Raw genomic sequence first — 23614 nt, 5'->3', positions numbered from 1 at the left:
CCTGTCACCATAGCAAAAGGCACTGCAAGGGCTCCCGCTAGTGCAAAGGGACCTTCTCCCTCCCCCCCACACCCAGCCTTCCCCAAATGTGCTCTGGAGGGTCAGGAGAACCCCCAGAACACCCCCAAGGGGGAGGAGAGGAGTAGCTATTCCACCTGGCAAGCAGAAATGCGTGACACAGAATTCTTCCCCATGGATTTCATGCCGTTGCTCTAGTTTGGCCCTCAGATACCAGAGAGAGAGAGAGAGAGAGAGAGATTTCAATGAAGTCACTCTTCATCCCCACATCCTGTGTGACCCAGGTGTACAGCTTGGCATAGTCAACTATCCTCTCCATTCAGTCAACCCTTCCCTCCTTGTCACGGAGGAGCTGCTGAGCATCTGCTACCAAGTCCCTGAATGCATGTATCCAGGGCTCTGGACAGCCTCCCTGGGCTCCCCTAAATCAATGCTCAATGTTTCCCTGTTGCTGAAGTTGGGGGAATCTCAGTAATGGTAGACATGTTGTCTCACAGAGCAGCCTATCCATCGTTGCTGAACTTCTAACTGAGGGAACGTTCTGGGAACAATCTGAAAACCATGGCCCTGAAAACATGTCCCATAGTCTTCTGTCCACTTAAAAACCAAACACAACTGGAGAGCCAAGCGCTTCTCTTTCCCACTTGCTTTAAAATAAATCTTGATCTCCCACCCCCACCTTAAAAAATAGATATAAAAAATGGACGGATAAAAAGATAAACATAGCTTTAAACCATCTACTATTCTCTCAGTATGACTTTTTTGATAATAGATAAAACTGTGATATATACTCTGTGAAAAAATAGAAGGCGCCAGGAGTTCTGATTAGGAATCATATGATATTTCTGAAACAGCATCTTTTCTGCTTCATTAACAAATAGTTCTGAGGAATCCCCACAAAAACCTCAAAGCAGAAGGGATGGAGTTTTCACGATTTGAGGACCCAAGTTAAAAACTCACCTTATGAAAAGACACAGCCCTTTTGTAAAGAGTCACAAATTCCCTTTTGATGTAACTGGAAGGAAGTGGGAAGCTGCAGAAAGAGGCTTAACTTCCTTTTCACTGTTTCCATAGAAAGCCTCCCCCTCCCCTGCCCCCTTGTTTGGGTTGCAGGAAATGACCAGGATACCCTCTAACGTGGGAATTTGTCACTGCGGCTTCCAGGGTGACTTGAGAGCTGGAAGTAAGTGAGCAGGTATTTGAGGACTTTCTCTTTAGTGACCAGTCAGCAAGTTAAACTTCCCCAGAAGATGGTCAACATCTGATATTTCTCCACTGAAGAAAGAAATGAAGCCATTAAGACCGACTCCCAAGTTGAAAGGATTAAGACTTCTCGCTCGGTCATTTCTGTGGTGACCTTTGTCGTCAGCAAATAAATTAAGGAAACCATTCTGTAAAGTCGGTGGGACTTCCATTCTCTGGTCTCCACATTGACGAACTGGTGACCTTTGACCTTTAGGTGCATCAGTACTGAGGTGCATGTAGAATAAAACAAAAACAGGACTTCCTCAGCTGCAGTTGTGATGTCAAATGGAATGTCTAACATATCCAAAAGAAACACCAGAAACATCTTCCACCTCACTGAGCCAAAGGACTCATGGACAACATTGCTTAGCCAGAATTATCATGGCTGACACTGCTACCTTTTCTGGCAAAACTGAACATGACTAGCAGTGCCTCCTCCTCCGGTGCTGACCAGCAAACACATCCAATGCATTTTCCTTTGCCATGCCAAGCCAATTAAATAACACTCTGTGCCAAAACCATCTTTCGTGAAGTCTGAAGAAACATGACCAACTGTGCTTCCTCTTCTCCTTTCAGCCATAACAGATGTGGTTAACCTTGACATCCTTACTTGCATCCAGCCACAAACATGGCTGAAACTCTTCTGGCCCAAAAATAGCTTGCACACCGACACCTTGATCATCCATAGTTGAAATCAACACACAATCAACACAAATATGGTTGGTGCTGCTTCTGCCCCCCTGCATACAACCAAAACAAACATTGCTGGCAGGGTCTATACCTTTCTACCTTTGAACCAAGGCTCTCCTGAACAAGGAGAGAGGGAGCTGATGAGATGAGATAGTTGATTTACCTTGTAGGATGTCAGGAGATAGGTCGCCTTCTTGAACTTGGACCATCACCTCAACTCATCTCCATTATGAGACTGAATAGCAAGAAAGAGAATACGAAGGACAGCCCAAGCTGCTATACTAAAGGTAGATATGGGCAACCCCTTAACTGGGGCGGCGGGCGGCAAATAACTGAGGTTATAACCTCTTTGCCCCCAGAGAGGTATTTGAGGGTCACATGAAGCTTTTCAGAAGCAGGTAGGTGCAGCACAACAACTTCTTGGTGTTAGGGAGACACCGTTTAGTTTCAGAGGAACATCCTGGCCTGTTTGAGGCAATTGGATGAGATCTGTTTGCTACACCATTTCCATCCTTCAAGCAGCTAATTAGTCCTTGGCTCACCAAAGGGATCCTCCGGCCAGTGAAGAGACACACAGTTGTCCATCCAGAGAAGTAATCCCAACTGCTTGGAAAGAAACTCAAACCAGCTCTTTGGCAGGAGTACAGGACTCAGCGATGCTGAGCAGAAAAGCTATGGCTTCTGGGGTCCGGGAGAGAGGACTACAGGGGTGGAGAGTCCATCCACGCTGAGAGAGGGGATGTGAACTTGGGAGCTGGAATTGCTGGGAAACTGAAGAGAGAGGGGGAGGGAATTAAGATCTGCATACATTTATAACTAAAGCAAAATAAAAAAATTCCTTCCAGTAGCACCTTAAAGACCAACTAAGTTAGTTCTTGGTATGAGCTTTCGTGTGCATGCACACTTCGTGCATGCACACTTTCGTGCATGCACCCGAAAGCTCATACCAAGAACTAACTTAGTTGGTCTTTAAGGTGCTACTGGAAGGAATTTTTTTATTTTGCTTTGACTATGGCAGACCAACACGGCTACCTATCTGTAACTTATAACTAAAGTCAAAGACAGCTTTTCCTGGGCTTTGAGGGGGATGGGACAATTTTGACCACAAAAGCAGAGAAGTGCAACTCTCCTCTGCTCCAAATCTCCCCCCCACACACACACACAAAACCCCCCCCCACACACACACAGAGGGCTGCAGATGCCTGGAAATGGGGTAAAAATTCAATTCAGTTCACTTTTACAGGTGAATCTACCTAATTTGCACACAAAATTTCCCTTTGAAATTTACACCTCTCCAAATTTTTCAAGGCTATTCTGTAGCCTTGTAATGTGTGCAACAACAGATACACTAGGGTAAAGTGTTATGAAAATGTGTATAATAGTGAAGATAACATACAAAAATGCTTTGCATTAGGGAACACTACTTTGCAAAAATGTGTGCATTTAGCAAAATTTCCTACAAACAGCTGTATATTAGAAGAAATTCACACTGAAATGTTGATGAATTTTAATAAATTCTAATACAAAATCACAGACTGATGTGGAAATGTGGAAAAATTAGCAACTAAAATTGACAGTTTCACCCATCAATCCCTATTGAAGCTCCACCAGAAGAAAGTGGCTGCATGTGTATGCAGAGCTTACCTGGAGCAAAGAACTGGCGAGATGAGATATCCTCCCCGCCCCCCCGCCCCCACCGAAAGCTTTCATTCTATGCACCACAGCAGAGACACATCAGGTTTCATGCACTGTCCCTCAGATGCCATATCCGTCTCCCCCATGTCCCTCAATTCTTGCCCAATGCTAGGGCATATTTCACATGCATCCCCCAAATTAAACATTCGGTTATTTTTGTTTGTGAAGCCATGTACCGTAGATACCATGTTAGCCACAATTCACATCTATCCTGTAATTTCTTGAGAAACACTGCATTTTGATGCACTGCCCCCCAAAGGAACTTCAGATTTGAAAATGTCTATAGTGTGGACAGTGGGCGACTTTGGAATGTATCCAACCATCCTGACACATGCAAGGGGGTGCAAATGTGTTTTGAAACAAAGCAGAAAACCTGCCTGTAATGGGGGTTGGGGTTGCTTGTGCGTAACCCGCAAACTGCTGCAAGCTGAGTTGTTTGGTTAAAACCGGCCGGGGGTGAGGAGGGCCCTGGGGGGGAGGTGGATGTCAGGGAACTGCCATCAGAGCCAAGGGTGGAGGTAAGGCTCCCCAATGACGCTGGAGAGGGAACCAGCAAGGAGAGAGGGGGAGCTTCCGCTGGGGAAGGAGATAGGCGTGACGCTAGGAAGAAAGGGGAGGCTGAGGGAGCTTCGGAGGGAGGGCTCCGAGACTGTTCTAGCGAGACCAGTGGGGAGAGCACAGAGCCTCCGCTTGGGACGCCCACTCTGCGCAGAAAGCTTCCGCGCAGGGAGGCTAGGCGGAGACTTGGTGTCAAAGAACTTTTATGTTGGAAAAAGTTCAGGAAACGCCCACTGACAGATTCTGCCAATGATTGAGACAGCCACGGAGTAGAGGCTGTCCAGCCGGGGGGAAAGTTTTAACCAAACAACTCAGCTTGCAGCAGTTTGCGGGTTACGCACAAGCAACCCCAACCACCATTACAGCAATCCACCAGTCCTTGATGTTGTTTGTGCACAGGGCACAAGAGGCAGCATCATGAGTCAGACCGGAGGAGCAGGCGCCGGAGAGGGAGCCAGGGGAGGACCAACTCTGGAGGAGAGAAACAGAGATTTGGAACAGCAGCTGGCTCTACTAGCAGCGCGGCTAGATGAAAGGCGGTCGCAGGATGCCCAGGGGAAACCCACCCCCATCGCAAGGAAGGTACCGGGACTGGTGCATAAGTTTGGGGGCAATCCCAGGGATTATAATGCATTTAAGACGGAGGTGCAGTATGCGCTGGACCTGCAGTATGATGACTTCGTGGACGATGGGGCGAGGGTGGCCTATGTGATAATGCATCTTCAAGACGGTGCAAGGGAATGGGTCAGACCCTTGATGGCCTCGGACAATGCTGCCTTAAAGGACCTGAGGAAATTTTTTAGCGCGATGGACCACATGTTTTCCAGTGAAGTGGAGCAGAGCGTGACGCGCAGGGAACTGATGGCGTGCAAACAAGGGAGCCAATCAGTTAGAGAGTACTGGTCGCAGTTTGCAATGCTTATCCACAAACTTGGGTGGGAACTGGGTTCGCAACCAGTGCAGATGCTATTTGAGGAAGGCTTAGCCCCTTCGGTAAAGGACGGACTTTCCCGCTCGCCCCGCCCGCAATCGATAGATCAGCTAACTAAAATGGCGCTTGCTGTTAGAGTACGCCAAGAGGCGCGCGCTCTGGAGAAGCGGGAAGGGAGAGCCGAGTGTTGGCATGGCAACCGCATTCCTGAAATGCCGGAGCAACCTTCCCAGCCAGCGGAGCCAATGGAGATTGGAGGGGCGCGCGCGCGCGGGGTTTCAAACTCCAGCGAGGTGCGCAAAAAGGAGGGGAAAATGACCAGGAAGTGTTTTCTCTGCCAACAGCCTGGACATTTTGCCAGGGTCTGCCCTCAGAGAAAGGCATGGCAAGGAATGGTGGGGGCAGCTGGCAGTGAGGAGGAGGGGAATAAAGAGCAGGGAAAAGCCAGCGCTTGGCTGCCGATCAGCGGGCACAGCAGCCAGGCGAGCAACCAGAAAGAGTGCCCAGACCAGACCCCCCCCCCGGGCAGCCATAGCCATAGAGGTGGTGCTAGAGCTCCCCAACAGACACCCAATTAAGGTGAAGGCGCTGCTGGATTCAGGCAGCTCTTGCAACTTCTTTAGCAAGGACTTTGCACTAGAGCACCAGCTCCACCTGGTGCCTTTAGAGCACCCCTTGCAAGTAACGACCATTGATGGGAGAGAACTCCTGGGGGGAGAAGTGACCCACCAGACTCCTCCCATGAAGATGAGGGTCTCCAGACACACTGAGACAATTGCATTTCACGTAGCCACACTAGCAGGGCCGCCAATCATACTGGGGATGAGCTGGCTGGCACTGCATGATCCAGTAGTGGCATGGCACCAGCGGACAGTAGCCTTTGGGTCAGCTCACTGCTTGGAACATTGCCACGGGGGGGAGATCCCGAGGATGGCCGTAGCCAGGGTGGCAGGGATGGGGGCAGAGGAAAGGACGAGGGTGCCGCCGCAATACGCTGATTTGGAAGAAGTCTTCAGTGAGAAGGAGGCGGATAGACTACCCCCCCATAGGTCCTTTGACTGTCAAATCAACCTACTTCCAGGGGCTCAGCTGCAAGTGGGTAAGCTGTATGCCATGTCGGACAGAGAAATGCAGGAGTTACGGAAGTTTATTGACAAGAACCTGAAGAGGGGTTTCATAAGAGAATCGAGGGCGGTGGGGGGCAGTCCAGTGTTGTTTGTGGACAAAAGAGACTCCAAAGAGCCCAGATTAATTGTGGATTATAGGGGGTTAAACTTGGTATTGGAGCCGGTGACCTTCCCAATGCCCAGAATTGATGACATTTTGACCAGGGTAAGGAAGGGAAAGATTTTTACCAAGTTGGACCTTCGAGGGGCGTACAATTTGATTAGGATAAGGGAAGGGGATGAATGGAAGACCACCATGTTCACCCCCCTGGGGTCTTTTGAGTACCTAGTTATGCCCTTCGGATTACAATCGGGCTCCGCCTGTTTTCAATCGTTCATGCATCACGTGTTGGGGTCCCTACTGTACAAGAATTGCATGGCCTTTCTAGATGATGTGCTAATCTACTCGGAGAACGAGGAACAGCATGTTTAAGACGTCAGAGAAGTGCTAAAGAGGCTGCAGGAGCACCAGTTGTGGGTGAAACTGGAGAAGTGCCAATTCCATGCCCGAGAGGTCGAGTTCCTGGGTTACAGGTTGTCAGACAAGGGCTTAGCCATGGACCCAAGCAAGGTGCAGGCGGTGCTAGAATGGAAGACCCCCAAGAACCGGAAGGACGTGCAGAGGTTCCTGGGGTTTGCGAATTTCTATAGGAAGTTCATCAAGAACTTCGCGCACTTAACTGCACCCATCACCGATTGTCTCAGTAGCAAGAAGAAGTTCGTGTGGACGGAAGAGGCACAGCAATCCTTTGAAAGACTAAAAAGAGTGTTCGCTTCGGAAGAGCAGCTCTTGCACGTGGATCTGCAGAAGCCAATGAGGCTGGAGACAGACGCGTCAGACAGAGCGGTGGGGGCCATACTGCTCCAGCCGGGAAACCAGTCCGACTGGAGACCGTGCGCCTTTTTCTCGAGGAAGCTGAGCAAGTCAGAACAGAACTACACGGTGTATGACCAGGAACTGCTTGCAATTTACGAAGCGTTCTCAACCAGAGACAGATGCGGTGGGCTCAGGAGTTCTCCAAGTTCTCTTTTGAGATTCGGTACGTACCGGGAGAGGAAAACGTCCGAGCAGACGCCCTCTCCCGGAAACCAGAGTACTTGGAAGGAGAGGGAGCGCCGGAAGGAGAGGGAGCGCCGGAAGTACGACATGTCATACCCGAGGACCAGTGGGTGTGTGGGGGAGTATTGGTCGGGAAACGAGAACTAGCAGGGTTGACGAGGAATGACGAGTACGCCCAAACAAAGATCAGGGAGCTCCGGGACGCAGGAGAAAATCAGGGGGGTTTTGAGGAAAGAGAAGGAGCATTGTATTACAGGGGAGCATTGTACATACCAGAGGGGGATTTGAGGAGGAGAGTACTCAAACAACTACATGACAACCCCACGGCGGGGCATTTTGGTCAACACAAAACCATGTTGCTTGTCACCAGGCAGTTCTGGTGGCCAAGAGTGAGGGAAGATGTGCGGGAGTACGTACGGGGTTGCGACCACTGCCAGCGGGCTAAGGGGGAGAAAGCAGCGCCCGCGGGGTTACTAGAACCCTTGCCCATTCCGGGAAGACCATGGGAGGTGGTATCCACAGATTTTATGACCGATTTGCCTAAGTCCAGGGTAAAAACAGCCGTCATGGTGGTAGTTGACTTGTTAACCAAGATGTGCCATTTCATTGCTTGCTTGCATGCAGTCACAGCAGAGGAAACAGCTAGGCTGTTTGTAGATCACGTCTTTCGATTGCATGGCGCCCCCTTGAGGGTTTTGTCCGATAGAGGAAGGCAATTCACTTCCAGATTCTGGAGGAAGCTCATGAGCTTGCTCCAAGTAGAGGTGAGTTTCTCGACGGCCCGACACCCGGAAACCAACGGACAAGCAGAAAGGGCCAATAGCATTCTCCAGCAGTACCTACGCTGCTACGTCGGGGAGAGGGAGAACGACTGGGTGGAAAAACTAGCGCTGGCCGAATTTGCTTACAATAACGCTGAGCATGTGTCCACGGGGATGAGTCCGTTCATGGCCAATTACGGGTGTCACCCCAGGGCCTTCCCAGGGGAGGGGGAGGAGAGGTGGAGTGTGCCTGTGGCAGAGGAATTTGTGGAAGAAATGGAGGCCTTACACCAACAGCTTGAGATGAACCTGGAGAGGGCCAAGGAAGCGTACAAGAGGCAGGCAGACAAGCACCGCAGAAAAGGGGAGACCATAAGGGTTGGGGACCGGGTGTGGTTGTCAACCAAAGGACTACCGTTCAAAGGAGGTTGTAAAAAACTACGGCCAAGGCGATTGGGACCTTTCGAGGTAACACAGCAGGTGAATCCTGTAGCCTTTAGGCTCAACTTGCCGACCAACATGAAACTGCATCTGGTGTTTCACAGGTCTTTACTCTCACCATACCGGGAAGGGAGGGAGTTTCCGGGGCGAGAGAGAGAGGTCCCCACTCACCCACAGGTGGAGGAGAGGGAACTCAGCGGTCAAGCAGCGGAAATTCTGGATTCAAGGGGGAGGGGGAGGCAGGTGGAATATGAATATTTGGTAGCTTGGGAGGGGGAGCCTGAGTCGGAAAACATGTGGGTTTCTGAAGGAGGGATCAGGGATGAGTATCTGCTGGAGGAGTTTCACCGCAGGTTCCCAAGGAAGCCGAAACCATTAGAGAGATTCTGGGAGGAGCAATTTGGCACCACGGATGATGAAGAAGAGTTTATGGGGTATCCGACCTCCGAGGAGGAGGGAGGGGAGGTATCAGAGGAAGAGGGCTCAGATTGGGGAGATTGGGCAGGGGAAAGAGACAGCGGCAGGTGGAGAACGATGTTTGAATCGTCTGAGGATGGGGGTAGCTCATTCCAGGGATTCCCCACATTCTGTGCCCTTTCTGCCTTTTAAGTTGGCAATGTGTGCATAGCGTCAGACTTCCACTCCTTTTCAGAACCCGCCCAACCCTTCAGCAATTAAGCTGTATAAAAACCTCAAAGAAAGGTCATCTCCACACATTGTGGGGCTCTTACAAACTTTTGCCTTTTTGTTTTCTCCCTTAAATTCTAAATGTGCACCACGGCACCCATATGAATGACTGCAAAGGCATTTCCCCCTAACAAAAATAAATGAACAAGTAGGCTATTTTTTAATGAAAGATGAAGGACAGGACAGCACATTATTTCTGCCCAGACCAATCACAAAAGCTTCTACCTACTGAATGAGGCACAATATTTATGGGGGTGGGGATGAATCAAAGCAGAGCACAGCCAGTTGTAAATCCCCAGAGGTGGTATAAAGTTTCACCCTGTTCTTATGTCAATACCCATCAGTCAGGACTGGCTGGATGAGGAAGAGTGGTGGGAGCCGCCCACCCAAGAGCCCCCAGGGAGGGCACAGAAGACGATGACTTAGATCCCGGACACTGAAGGGCAGCCTGTGGAAGGGACAAGCTGGGAGGTGCCAGAAGCAAGGGGGCTGAGCGATGAAAGGTCAGTCACAGTGGGAGCACAGACTCAGACAGAGGGGAGTCAGAGGCTGCCCTTGCCACACAGCAATGGGACAATCCCAGTCCTGCTGCCTCTCCTCCCCCTCTGACACCCGGTTCGAGAAGAGTCCTGCAGGTTGCTGAGGCCCTGAGCTCTCCCCCTTGACGCAGCCTTTGTCTGCTTAGGAGGGAACCAGAGTACGAGGCTAGAGAGGGAAGGGTGGGGTCAGTTTCAGCAATGTCTCAGCTCTGGAGTCAGGCGAACCAAAGGACTCTGCTGTGGCATTATTTTCTGTTAATGCAGAGCTAATGGCATTTCATGCCTTCCATGTGTGTGCTGCCCTGTGGTTGATCTGACTCACTGACAGCTCCTTGACACTAAGGGAACCTTGGGAAGAGGGAAGGAAAGAGGGACCTTCTCCCCCCCCCCCCGAGTAGCAGCAATGGCGGCAGCAGAGCAGGTGGGATGTGGCACACTTTACAGGGAAACTGGTGGCCAGTTGAAGTTCCGCAGCAGCAGCAGCAGCAGCAGCAGCAGCAGCAGCAGCAGGTGCTCTAGTCAAGGGAGGTGGAGTGGGTCAAATCTGCATGGCAAAGCTATCCCTCCGGAAAACCAATGATCTTCTGCAATGCTTGGGAACCACATATTGCACATTAGCACTCAGGTGAGCCATTTGGTCTTCAGACACCACTTGCACATTTCAAATTTTGTCCCAACTATGAGGATTACAAACAAGGAAGGAAGGAAGGAGCATATACACACAAGTGGTCAAATGCATGCTGGATACCAGAATTTGCACTTGCACAGGAGGATTCCAGATGTGCAAGAAAACACACAGCTTTTTATATTCCCTTTGTAACCAAGCACCAGACTCTCCAAACAAACCTGATTGTCTCTCTGGCTCTACCCATAATCTTCCACCCTCACCCCCCACCTCAGTCCTTCTGTAAGACCTAGGATCTTACATCATACCTGGAAGGAGAGCTTGGCAGGGCTGCGGGGTGCGATAGGGCTGAGTGTGCTCCAGAAATGGATGGTGGGTGGCAAGGAACTCGGAGTGAGCAGCACTGGGGTCTGCAAAGAAAATCAGGACGTCACAACCAGAACACGAAATGGTTGGGGGCAGAGAGAAAACAGCACTCCTTTAAGAATCCTAGTCCAGTTCCATTGGCCTGTTTTCTGTGTCTGGCTCTGAGAAGGCCGAGAGCAGGACTAATGGATTAGATTTTGGCACAGCGAAAGGTAAGAGGCAGGAGCGTCTGAAGGAGCTGTCTCCACCCCCATCGTTCTGCAGCGCCGAGGGCCTTCTGGCGGTTCCCTCATTGCAAGAAGTGAGGTTACAGGGAACCAGGCAGAGGGCCTTCTCGGTGGTGGTGCCTGCCCTGTGGAACGCCCTCCCATCAGATGTCAAGGAAATAAGCAGCTATCCTATTTTTAAAAGAAATCTGAAGGGAAGTTTTTAATATTTAATGCTGTATTGTTTTTAGCACTTGATTGGGAGCCGCCCAGAGTGGCTGGGGAAACTCAGCTAGATGGGTGGGGTATAAATAAATTCTTCTTATTCTTATTCTTATTATTGCCATTTAAAGACAAAAGAGCACATTCTGCCTTCTCCTGCAGCACAGGGTTCTAGGTAGTAGCTGAGGACAACGAGGCTATAGGAAGTGGGTGCAATTTTATGAGGCCATTCTTCTTCATATGTGTTGCTTTTTGGAGCTATTTGTACTTAACGTTACCAGTGGCAAAGGGCTCCTGACCTGCACCTTTGGCTGCCACTCAGAAGAGACAATTTTGGCAGAGTTAGCTTGTTGTGTGAAGCGAAAAGGCAACCTCCTTTGCACCTGATGATCCAACTGGCGCAGTTCACAACTTGAGGTTGGGACAGTGGGTGGTGGGTGAGAACACCCTTCCCCAATGCCATAAAACAAACTGCCAGCAAATCCCTTTGCTGCACAAAACTCTCTGGGTTGGTAACCAAAGTGCCACTTGATGGGCCAGATTTCGGCTCTGGAGCCCCACTTGCCAATTCCTGCCTTACTGAGCCATGTGCATATCTGTTGGTTGGTTGGTTGGTTGTACAAAGCAGAAGTCACATTTGCCATCCAGGCGGAATGTTAAGCATCCCATTCAAATCAGGCACATCCTCCCTGACAAAAACAATTTTGGAAAAGATACCCTAGTTCTACCCCCCAGTTTTCTGGGAAACGAATGAAGTCCGGTCCCAACGGGGCCAACTGAGAAACATGGTCTCACCAGTGCATGAGAAGAAATGACCGTGGTTGGGGTCAGCGTACTCCCTGCCCCTCCAGGTGCCAAGAGACTGTTCACAGTGGCATTCACTTTCTCCTGGGTTGGCAGTGAAGGTAGCTCCAGGACTTTGGGCTTCTTGCCCTTTTGGGGCTGTCCCTCAAGAGACACGGTTGCTGGTCTGGGGGACGGAGCTTCCTCTTTCAGTAGACCACGCCCCTCCTCTGGCAGCTCAGCCTCCAAGGACACCTTCTCCAAAGAGGCCTTCTCTGAAGGCAAGGTCTCCTCCTTGACTCCAGCCTCCATTAAGACCAGCAGAGCAGCTGCTTCCCCATCAAGGTCAAGGTTCTCTTCCACCTTCACCAGAACCTTCTCATCAAGGGGGGGAGGATCCAATGGGCTGGGCTCCACTATGACCTGGATGGACAGGAAAAATAAATAGAAGGAAGGGAAGAATCAGTCAGGTAGTCTCTCATGCAAAGAGAGGGTTGGGGTTCCCCCCCATCAAGGAATATGTACATTTTATGAAATAAATTATGAATTTGCTACTGCCCTCCCCAGCTTCACTTAACCCCTAACCTTGCTTTCAGGAATCCTTCCTCAATCCTGCTCTGCTTTTAGCTTTGCTCACCTGGGACCCATTCATTTACTCTACTTTCTTGTTGGCGTTCAACCAAATTCTTGCCCTAGCAAAAGGATTAGCGGGATTCCCCGCCCCCCAGCCTCAACCTGTGCCATCCCCAAATCTGCTCCAGAGGGATTGGGAGAAACCCCAGAACATATTTAGGGAGAGGGGAGAGCATTCTGCTACACAAGGAGAAACACTGGCCCTGATGGAATGTTCACCTTAAGTCTACGTTGACCACAACCCCTGGACTTCAGGCCTCACAAGAGCTGTCTTGGGGAGGTCAGAGCTAAAGGCCTGACCAATCTCACATTCTCGTTCCTTCACAAAGGCCTGTTGGACACTAACAAGAAGGGCAGGAAAATGAAGGGCATCCCCAGCAATACACCCAACATTCAGAAACAGATGGTCTCAGAAAAAGGAATCCTACCAGACATATATGGCTGTTACCAACTTTTTTTTCTAATACTTCCTTTACTGTGCCTCATGCTCTGCCGGTATCCCTGCGGATGCCTGTTTGAGACCTCTTCTATTCCATCCATTTGCTGTTTCCTGAATGCATTGTGGCCCCCAGTCCATGCTGCTGAGTCACACCTGCTTACCTGATCCCTGGTTTCTGCTTTATGTTCTCCTGCTCTTGCCGACACAAACCTCCCCAGCTCCCACTCCCTTTCCAGCAAGTCCTAAAAGTCAGGGGCAGAGGAAGGGGGGGGCGGTCCACCAAACAGTCTGCCCACTGCCTCCCCCTCAGCTGTAGGGCAGCTGAGTGGGAGGAGGCAGGCAGACTCCTTGGAGGCCTGCCCCAGATTGCCCTGTCCTGCAGGCAGCTGGTCCCACCCCTGGGCACAGGGCACACACGCCGCCCCAGGCGCCTAATTGGCTTGCTCCGCTGCTGCCTTAAGTACAGCGTTTCACAAAAGAAATACTTCCACTTGCTGACAGATTTTTTTGTTTTTTGTAAAGCATTCCACTCACTGTACCTCAATGCACTTGGGCACTGTGAAAGGAAAGCCACAGAAATTGTGGGTGGTATGTTAATGAAGAGTAAATTATAACACACTGCTTAATGGGGCCTTCACTTTTCTGTGAACCATCCTGAGACCTCTGGGTATAGGGTGGTATATAAATTCAATAAATAATAATAATAATTAACTGCATATCAGTTCATCTTCATATCAGAAACTTCATGCACCTGCAAACTAAGCTCCGACCAGCATGATATATAAAAAGACACAAAGTCAAGGTGTTCCCATCCCAAGTGTGCACAGCGCAAAATCTACTGCCAAGTGTGTGGGGTTCTGGAACCACAGCCTTTGCAAAAAACAACAACAACCACCCAAATGCAAATTTGTGGAGAATGGCGGGATTTATGCTTTCAGATGCAGACTGACAAGCATAAGATGGGATGGAGAAGCTTCCCAGGCTTGATGTGAAAAGCTTCACTTGTTTTATGTCAGGCTGCTGCTAAGAGGCAAGACTAGCAAATGGTGTCGGCACCTCTAATAATGTCTACCAAGGATGAAAATGAGACATGAGGATGGGCAGAACTTCCAGCAGGAAGGACATGGTGAATGGGTGTGTCTTCTGTGCACCTCCTCTTCTCAGGGCCAGCTATGTGAGCCACCACCGGCCTTCTTTATTGCTGCTGCTGCTGCCTGTTCAACATCCCTGTCTGAGTTCGAGAGCAGTGACAGCAAGAGCTTCTACCTCCAGGCCCAAATTGGGCCCAGGGGGAGAGAGCAAGGAGATGGACAGCTGTGACCACGGGAAGGAGGAGGTGCGTCCAATCAGGGGATCTTGCTGCAGGGCCGCCAAAAGCTGAGGCCAGCATTGTCTCTTCTCCAGTCTTGTTCACTTATCATCAGCCTGCTTCCAGTCAGTTGCTGTTTTCTGGTGGGATTCAATCACATACTGTACCGTCAAATAATTCTGCACAGTTATAATGGATTGGGAGGTCTTACACAATAAAGCTTGGCCTTTTTGCTATGAGGGAAGTGAATGGCGGAAAGGCACTGCAAAGTGTGGGATAATACTTGCTTTGACACAGCGTCACCCAACTTCTAGCAAATAAACCCAAAAGAATACTCACTCTTTTGCCAACTACTCTGCCTACAAACAAATTAGGAGGAAAACTCAAAGAACAGGCCTTCTTTTGAAATATATAGAACCTCCAGCCATCTATCCCTTTGGAACCAAAGTCCTGTCCTTCCAGCAAAGTGGAATGCACTACCTGGAGTCGCTTGCGGCTCTGAAAAAGCAAAACCTTCCACCACTTTTGTGACTTACCTGCAGGGGCTCCTGAGACTCCTCTGGCTCCTCAATCCTGATGTGCAGCTGAGGCGGATTGTCCACTGTGGCCAAGGAGGGGGGTGGTGGTTCAGGGGCAGCAGCAGCAGGGGGTGGCACTGTGGGCAAGAGCTCTGTCTCCTGGCGGGAGACCCGTCCAGCGGGCGAAGGAGCCTGCAGCGACTGAATGGTGAAAGTGGAGTAGAGCCCAGAGCGCATATACTCATTCCGGCTGCTGCGTGGGGCACCCCCAGCTCCACGCAGGGCTTTGGGGGCCCCAAAAGACCCCTCGCCCCCTTTTGCTTCACTCTGCACCTGCTCAGGCCTTTTGGCTCCTCCCTCATCCTTTACTCCCTCCATGCTTGAAAGCTCCGGGTAAGAGACAAATTTGTAGACGAATTTCTGCCCACTGACTTTACGGATGATATTCTGGAAGGAACAGAGGGCGGCAAAATTAGCACAGCACAGGGTACAGTGATCAAACTACATCTGCCATGCATCTCACAGAGGCTCCGTCAATGGTATCTTCCAGAAAGGGAGTCTGGTGTGTTCTAGACTTGCTAGGCTACAATTTCCATCAACCCTGAACTTTCCCAGTGCTCATGGGAGCTGATGAGAGTTGGAGTCCAACCACATCTGGAAAACACAGCAGTGGCCACCCCTGACTTGCGGCATACCTGAATGCCAGGCTGGCACCTGAGCTGCCTCTGCTTGCTGCTGAAACCACACAGCCAAGACCAGGCATACTGTATGCTTTGTACATGAAAATTACGTGCCACAATAAAACTCAAATTCTGCACCAAGAAAAGATTAATACTCTGACCAGCGTTAATTATGTCATTTGTAAATATTTTCTTGTATGGCATGATTTATTATTTTTGTGGAGAGAGACAAGCTCTGCCCCCTCCCTCACCGTTGTTGTTGTAAAAGTGAAGATAGATATTTGAAGAGAATTCACAGCAGGTTCTTCACCCCTGGCAACAGCATACCTTTGTAGATTTCTTCATTTTATTAAAGAGAAAAATTGATTATTATTTTTTTACATTGCAGAACGACTCCTGTGAGTGGAGCTGTGTAGATGATGTCCCGGCTGCTTTGCAGAAACAGAGTCACACACGCACAAACACCCACAACCCCCAGCCCTGGGTAGGTAAGAAATACAGTTATGGTCAACGGACAACCAGCAATCCACCTGATGAAAGCTAAGAGTCCCTAGATGTGCCTTTAAGGGAGTTAGTCACAGAGATATGGTTTTGATATTGCTTGAAAGTAAAAGTCATCAGACTTGGTTACAGGTGTATGTGTGGGTATAAAGAAACAGTAGTTCTGAGACACCCACAAAGAAATCCTGTACAAGTTAACGTAAAAGCAAAGTCCCACTGTATTCCGTGGGGCTTAATCCAAGGGCAGAGATAGAAGCAGAGAAGCAGAAGACACCTTATGGGAGATCTCTCTGGAGATCTGATATCAGGTGGTGGATTAACTGGGTGCTCTTGGCCTCCACTAATGATTCATCTATACATTTGTAAACAAAAACAAATATTACACAAATGTCATAGGTTTCCAGTGCTGTCTCTTCCAAAGGTAAAATACCCTGTGTGGTGGTGTGCTGTCCCTGGAACTTCTTGCCACTTGGGGAAGTGGGGAGCATTTGTATGGACCATAGCCAGGATGCTTCCAGATCAGCCCTGCTCTGTCTTCACCCTTACACAGCCAACACTCAGCCTTCCGAGATTTCACACACTCTCAAGCTTCTCATTGCACAAATAAGGGCTAGGCATGTGCTTTAAAGAGAGAGGGAGTGATGGGGTGGGGGGCAGGGGTTGAATGTGTGATTCTCATAATGCTGAACACTACTTTTGATGGCCTTGCCCACCAATCCTTCTCTTTTGATAAATATGCAAAGACTGCACACACACCTCACCCCAAATACCCTTTTTAACTTTCCAGTGCATTCTCCTTCACAGGTAACTGATCCTGAAAAGTCTGATCTGAAGGGGAAAGCAAGGCAGGGATGGGGTTAATCTAGGAGTCCTTGGTCTTCTGCAAGGGAGATGCTGGGAAGCCAGACTGCAGACTCCCACCTTGTCATAGTAGTAGCGCAGGGCCCGACTCAGCTTGTCGTAGTTCATGTTGGTCTTGTTCTTCCGCAGCCCCCAGAGCCGTGCGACTTCCTCAGCATCAACTAACTTGAACTCTCCGTCGTTGGATGTCCATGCGATGAGATGTCCGTTGCTCTGCTGCTCCAGCAGCTGCAGGAGGAATTGCCACAGGGTGACGGAGGGATCCATGACTAGAGGGGACAAAGGGAGACAGAGAGGCAGCCAGGTCAAGGGTGCTGTTTATGATGTGTTCCTGTTCCCTTGGGGGTCGGGGCAGTTTATACCGTCAGGAGAATCAAGCAGTGCAGCTTTTCCTGAATGACAGGTTAGGAAAGCACCTATCTAAATGCTCCTGGGTCCAGGAGGGAACAATTCCCTTCACAGAAAAGCAGCATATCAGAGGAAAGGTCAGGCTAAATGCTGCTTTACATGCTAGAATTCTGTATGCAAGGAGGTGCCTCCCTTTCCTCCTTGGGGAGCAATGATGTCATTCCCTCATTCGGATCCTGAAGTGATCCAGCCCCAAAAAGTCCCTTTATGTGTTGCTTGATGTTGCCTCAGCTTTACTGCGCTGAGGAGCAGGCAGCTGTGTGGGCCTGATTCTACACATGTTCCTGTCACTTGCCTGGGCCACTCAGAGTTACACTCCACCTTTGCAGATCACCTGTTGATCTACAGTCGTCCAGGGGACCATTTGATGACAATTCAACCCACTGTACAAGCACAGCACAAAACACAACAGATGCAGCAAGAAACCAGATGCAGTGGTACCTTTTCCATCATTTTGTTGACTGTATCCTTTTGGGACCAGCAAATTAGGGAGGCTGCAAGAAACTCACTACACAGCAGTCAAGTTACCACTAGTGACAGTTGGAAACACCGGCTGCCAAGTTGTGCATGTGCTTCTTCCTTACAGGGTTAAGTTTATGTCACAAGTTCTATGGTGGTAATTGATTATATGTCTCAGGCTATTTGCTTGCCACTGGAAGATGTGCAGTGATCATTTGCCCATAACTGTTCCTAATAATATTCTACATGCGCTTGTAGAAGACGCAAAGATAACAGTTGAAAACATAATCGCTGACTGCTCTGCCTTATCCAGGCACAAAACAATTTGCATAAATCATTTGCCACCAACCAGTGCTTTTTTTCTAAAAAAAAATGTTTAGGGGTTTTCTCATTTTCCTACTCATATTGAAATATTGCCCCTCAATGAGGCCAAACTTAGATTCACAAAATGTTTAGGGGTATGCGTAACCCCACGTTCCCCCAGAAAAAAAAAGCACTGCTGCCAACTGAGTATGCAGTAAAAACTTATCAGTTCTTGCTCCAAATTTAGTTCCAGCCCACTTCTTGAGAATAATGATTACACCTTGTTCTGGGATAAACCTGTTATACCAAAACAATAGATTGCAACAGAGCAGACATCATTCTGGTATACAATGCACAGGAACACAGAAAGCTGCCTGCGACCAAAGCAGATCATCAGTATTGTTGACGCTGACTAAAAGCAGCTCTTCCGAGTCCATGATCCCACCTGGAGATGCCAGGGACCTTGGATGTTTTGCAAAGCATCTGTTCTACCTCTCAGCTCCAGCCCTTACACCTAAACACCCCAACTGCTAAAACAGCTACTATAATAGATCTTTAAATACTTCTCTCTTTCACACACATGCACAGACACAAAACAAGAGCATTTACAAACTAGCCTTGGAAATAAAGTGTGCCAGTAAATTCACTGCAACTTGCACATGTCCCCTCTTGATATCAGCCCCAGGAGTTGTTCAAACTGCCCTAAAGCAAAACTTGATGCATGTGTGCCAGCAGACCTATGAAATACAATACAGGAGGTTGTCATTCTCCAAGCTTGTCATATATACATAAGTCTAAAATCAGGATTTTCTTAAATAACAATAGACAGTTCTTATACAAAGAGGCTGAGGAAATCAGATTTCTACCTGAGTAAGGAGCACAACATCCCAGAAGAGACAGGATGGATGAATGGGGCACCAATGTACACCATGCTTTACAGTGGAACATAAACAAAAAAGGCAGGTCTCTGCACTGAGCAGCTTCCAATTGACACCAGGAAAGGAAGCAGAGCTGACAAGGAAGAATGCAATGGAGTTTCTGTAGGGGGTGAGAACTGAGAGCCTATGGCAAGTGCTTCACAGAAAGGTGTGTTTTAAAGGTAAATTTGAAAGAAGAAATAGGAATGACAAAGTAGTAGTAATAGTAATCAGTGCTTTTTTCTATAAAAAAATTATATGTTTAGGGGTACTCTCATTTTGACTCAAGAAGATCACCATTTTATAGTTCAAATCAGGAAAAATAAACATAGTAAATGGACAAAAGTACAAAGATTCACGAAATGTTTAGGGGTATGCATGCCCCTGCGTCCCCACTGAAAAAAAAGCACTGATATTTGTTTGTTTGTTTGTTTGTACGCTGTCCATCTTACTGGGTTGCCCCAGCCACTCTGGGCGGCATCCAGCATATATAAAAACATTAAAACATCAAACATTAAAAGCTCCCCTTCAAGTGTTTTCTAAAGGTTGTGTAGTTATCTCCTTGACATCTGACGGGAGGGCGTTCCACAGGGTGGGCGCCACTACTGAGAAGGCCCTCTGGCTGGTTCCCTGTAACTTTGCTTCTTGCAGTGAGGCCCTCAGAGGAGGACCTCAGTGTCTCAGCTGAGGGATGGGGGTGGAGACGCTCCTTCAGGTCTACAGGGCCAACACTGTTCAGGACTTTAAAGGTCAGCACCAACACTTTGAATTGTGCTTGGAAATGTACTGGGGGCCAGTGGAGATCCTTTAGGACTGGTGCTATATGGTCCCAGCAGCTGCTCCCAGTCACCAGTCTAGCTGCCGCATTCTGAATTAGTTGTAGTTTCCAAGTCATTTTCAAAGGTAGCCCTACGTAGAGCACACTGCAGTAAGCGAGAGATAACCAGAGCATGTACCACTTTGGCGAGACAAGGCAGAGGCAGGGAGGGTCTCAGCCGGCGTACCAGATGGAGCTGGTAGACAGCTGCCCTGGACACAGAATGGTCCTGTGCCTCCATGGACAGTAGTATATATATATATAGTATGGCCTACATAGGCATTCCTTGGAGGGACTTCCAGGAATAAGGGCAGCAAGAGAGTAAAGGGCAGAGATATTTAACTATGGCAGTTCCCATTTCTCTATATACATCCAAAAGGAATCAGTACTGAGGTGAATGTCTTAATTCAGGCATTACCGTTGTCATATATGGGCCATGGGTGGCGCTGTGGTCTAAACTCTAAACCACAGCGCCACCCACAAATTTGGTGGTTCGAATCCCCGCAATTGAGTGAGTTCCCGTTGCTCTGTCCCAGCTCCTGCCAACCTAGCAGTTCGAAAGCACGACAGTGCAAGTAGATAAATAGGTACCGGTGCGGCGGGAAGGTAAATGGTGTTTCCGTGCGCTGCTCTGGTTCGCCAGAAGCGGCTTAGTCATGCTGGCCACATGACCTGGAAAGCTGTCTGTGGACAGCTCGGCCTGAAGCAAGATGAGCGCTGCACCCCATAGTCAGGTCTGACTAGATTTAACTGTCCAGGGGTCCTTTACCTTTTACATGTGCATGCATGAGGAGCCGTGGGCAGAGGGGCTCTCGGAGGCTGTGCAGGCTGTGCCAGAGCCCAGTATAACAAGAGACAGGTGGATCTGTTCCAAGTGCAAGGGAAGGACACTCTCCTTCATGGCTGGGATTGATACATGCCCAGGACATGCACTAGAGGCAGGATCCATGCACGGGAGGGAGAAGCTGGAATAACAACTTCCTTTGGCAGAATACAGAGTGCACAACCACCAGACAGTAATCAGAAAATGGAAGGGACTATTCACTTGTGTCCCCTAGACTTTAATCTCCAGCTGTTCCTGCCTCATATGCTATTGGTGGCCCTCAAAGAGTGATTAATTTCTAAAATGGAAGCAAATGGTGGTGAGGTATTATTATTTTTTGGTCACATCCCACTACTAGATATGTGAGGAGCAGTTGTGGTTATTCAGTGTTAAATGAAAGGTAACTCTGCACATGCTCAGAATCACACAGTCTGGACAGCAGTCTTGCTGTGGCCTGGCTAAGTGCAAGCCTGAATCCTGGACCCCCCTGGGATGGGCCTCCTTCCTCTCTTAGCTCCCCTTTGCATCCCCATCAGCTCCAGACTCACCCCTCCCTTGCTTCAGCTGACAACCCCCCAATTGCCACAGGGAAGGGTCCTCTGTTAGCCTCTGGTTTACCTTTCCTCCTGGGAGACAACCCCCACCCCCCATCTGACTCTGGGGAAAGAAGGGCCTGCACCGGATCAGGAAGAGGAGCTGCAGGGATGGACAGGCAAAGAAGGCTGATTTGGCTCCTCTCCTGCTGCTCCATCCCCCCCCCCCCCTTGAATCTTTGGATTTGGCCTAAAGAAAGGATTTTCTGGTGCTGGATTTAATACAAAACCCCATCAAACACTCCGTAATCCGGCAGTTAATGCCGCGTGCGGAGGCGGCAGGGGGCGGAGAGATGGGGGGCAGGTGGTGATCTCGAGGGCAGGTAGAGGCTGGGAAGAGTCTCTCGGCGTTCGCAGCGCAGGAGACCTGAAGAGCCAGGTGGGCAGACCAGCAGCGGAGCGGCTTTTGGCCGGAGATCCCGGGACTGCAACTCCGTCCGAGGGAGACTCCGCTCTGGGCGCCGCGGCTGCTGCCCGGTGGGGACAGCCAGCTGCCAATGGGGCGAAGGCGGTGCTGGGGTCCCCGGGCAGGCGGCCTGGCGGGGCCAAAGGGCTCTGCCCCCCGGTGCCCCCCAGGCAGAAAGGAGGCAGCGTCGTCCGGGCGGGGTCGCCCTCCATCCCCGGCTACTCACCCGTCAGCAAGGCGGCAGCCGCCGCGCCCGACCCGGGAGGCTCCATGGGCTGCGCGGCGCCTCTCCCCTCCACCCGCGTCCCGGGCGAGGCTGCCGGCGGGCTCCAAGTTGCTTCTGGCCCCCGCGGGACGCGCGGGTCCCTCTCTCCCCGGGGGGCTGGGGGGGGGAGGCGGCGGCCCCGCTCTTCTTCTTCTTCTTCTTCTTCTTCTTCTTCTTCTTCTTCCTGCCTCCGACCGAGCCGCGCAGGCCGGGTCCCTCGTCCGGGAGGCAGCGTTGACGGCGCCGTCACATGCAAAGCACGGAGGCGGAGCTGGCGCCCGGACGCCTGGGTCCTTTCCCGGCGGCGCGGGGCGGGGGAGGGGAGAGAGGTTCCGGCCGGACTCCTGGGCGGGAGCCCGGAGGTGCCAGATCTCCCGGGTCCTAACTGGGGAGGGGAGGAGTTAAGCGAGGGCGCCGGGACTCCTGGGTCCTCTCCCAGTTCAGCAGGGAAGGATCTGGACCCGGGGAGGGGACTGGAGGGGGAGAGCGAGAGCGAGCGCCAGGACTCCTGGGTCCTCTTCTGCCAGCCGAGAGGGATCCGGGCCCACTGCTCCTGGGTCTCTGCGCCAGGACCGAGGAGGAGAGAGAGGCGCGGGGCCCCGGGGCGCCGGGCCCAGCCGGGTCTGAGCAGGGCGCGGGGGGCGGGCGGGGGCTTGTCCTGCCAGTGCGGGGCCGCCCCTTGGCCTCCTCCTGCCCCCACGTTGCGAGGGGGCTGCCTGGCACAACTGCCAGCCCACCACCTGCTCGCCCCCTCGCCATCCTTGCGCGCCCCCGCGGTTGCCGCGGCAACGGAGGGAGGGGATGCAGGCGGAGGCGCGCGCGGGGTGCGGGGCGTCGAGAGGAAGTGAAGGAGGTTGCTGCCATGGGAACCTCTCTGCCTCCGCCGGGGGTCCGCCGCCCAAGGCTGCCCAGGGCCCCGATGGCTATGGAAACCAGGCTGAGATGGCAGGTGCATCCTCGCCAGACTCCGGTGGTGCTGGCAAACTGCTCCATCCAAGGATCAGCCGCCTACCTGGCAGGATTGTTGTCAGGATAACCAAGCTCATGTGTGTCAAGTGCTCAGATTTAGGGCTTAGGCTGCAATCATATCTACACCCGAGTGGAAGTCTTTACTTCTGAATAGACATGCACAATCGATCTGTTTCCCATGAAATATATCAAAGACAGAGAGATGAGTGGCCCACAGCAATTGCAAAGGATATTTCTTTAACCACTGAAAAGCTAGAGTCCACACACATCAGGGTTTAGGACAGAGGTTGTCAGCATGTTGTTGGTGTAGGACAGGTTTTAATGGGTAGGACAGGATATGAAGGTAAAAGGACCCATTAGCTCCAGTCGCAGACGACTCTGGGGTTGTGGCACTCATCTCGCTTTGCTGGCTGAGGGAGCCGGAGTTTTTCCAGGTCATGTGGCCAGCATAACTAAGCCGCTTCTGGCGAACCAGAGCAGTGCACAGAAACACCGTTTACCTTCCCGCCGGAACGGTGCCTATTTACCTACTTGCACTTCATGCTTTCAAACTGCTAGGTTGGGAAGAGCATGGACCAAGCAACGGACACTCACCCCATCGTGGGGATGAACAAAGTTTCAAAATCCAATCCTAGGCAGTCAAATTTAAAGCATAGGAATTAGGCTGTAAAACCTCATTTAGAGGGAATCCAGCTCCCTTTTTTACCCCACTTAATAATC

The 23614-nt window shown here is 50.5% G+C and overlaps 1 protein-coding gene across 1 annotated transcript; it reads right to left on the bottom strand.

Annotated features, from left to right (window-relative positions):
• Positions 1–1849: 1849 nt before the first annotated feature.
• Positions 1850–22282, bottom strand: ELK1 (ETS transcription factor ELK1). The gene is made up of 6 exons (XM_081844636.1): positions 21887–22282; positions 16995–17203; positions 14911–15339; positions 12006–12416; positions 10725–10826; positions 1850–2724 (listed from the first exon to the last, which is right to left on the bottom strand). Exons 1-6 carry the CDS (start codon positions 21930–21932, stop codon positions 2626–2628), a joined length of 1296 nt encoding a protein of 431 aa, XP_081700762.1. The 5' UTR covers positions 21933–22282; the 3' UTR covers positions 1850–2625.
• Between the last annotated feature and the right edge of the window lie 1332 nt (positions 22283–23614).

This window comes from Podarcis erhardii, assembly GCF_964252035.2.
Source record: "Podarcis erhardii genome assembly, chromosome: 17".
NCBI lineage: Eukaryota > Metazoa > Chordata > Lepidosauria > Squamata > Lacertidae > Podarcis > Podarcis erhardii.
Note: the sequence above shows the minus strand (reverse complement) of the source record. Positions and strands in the feature narration are given on the sequence as shown.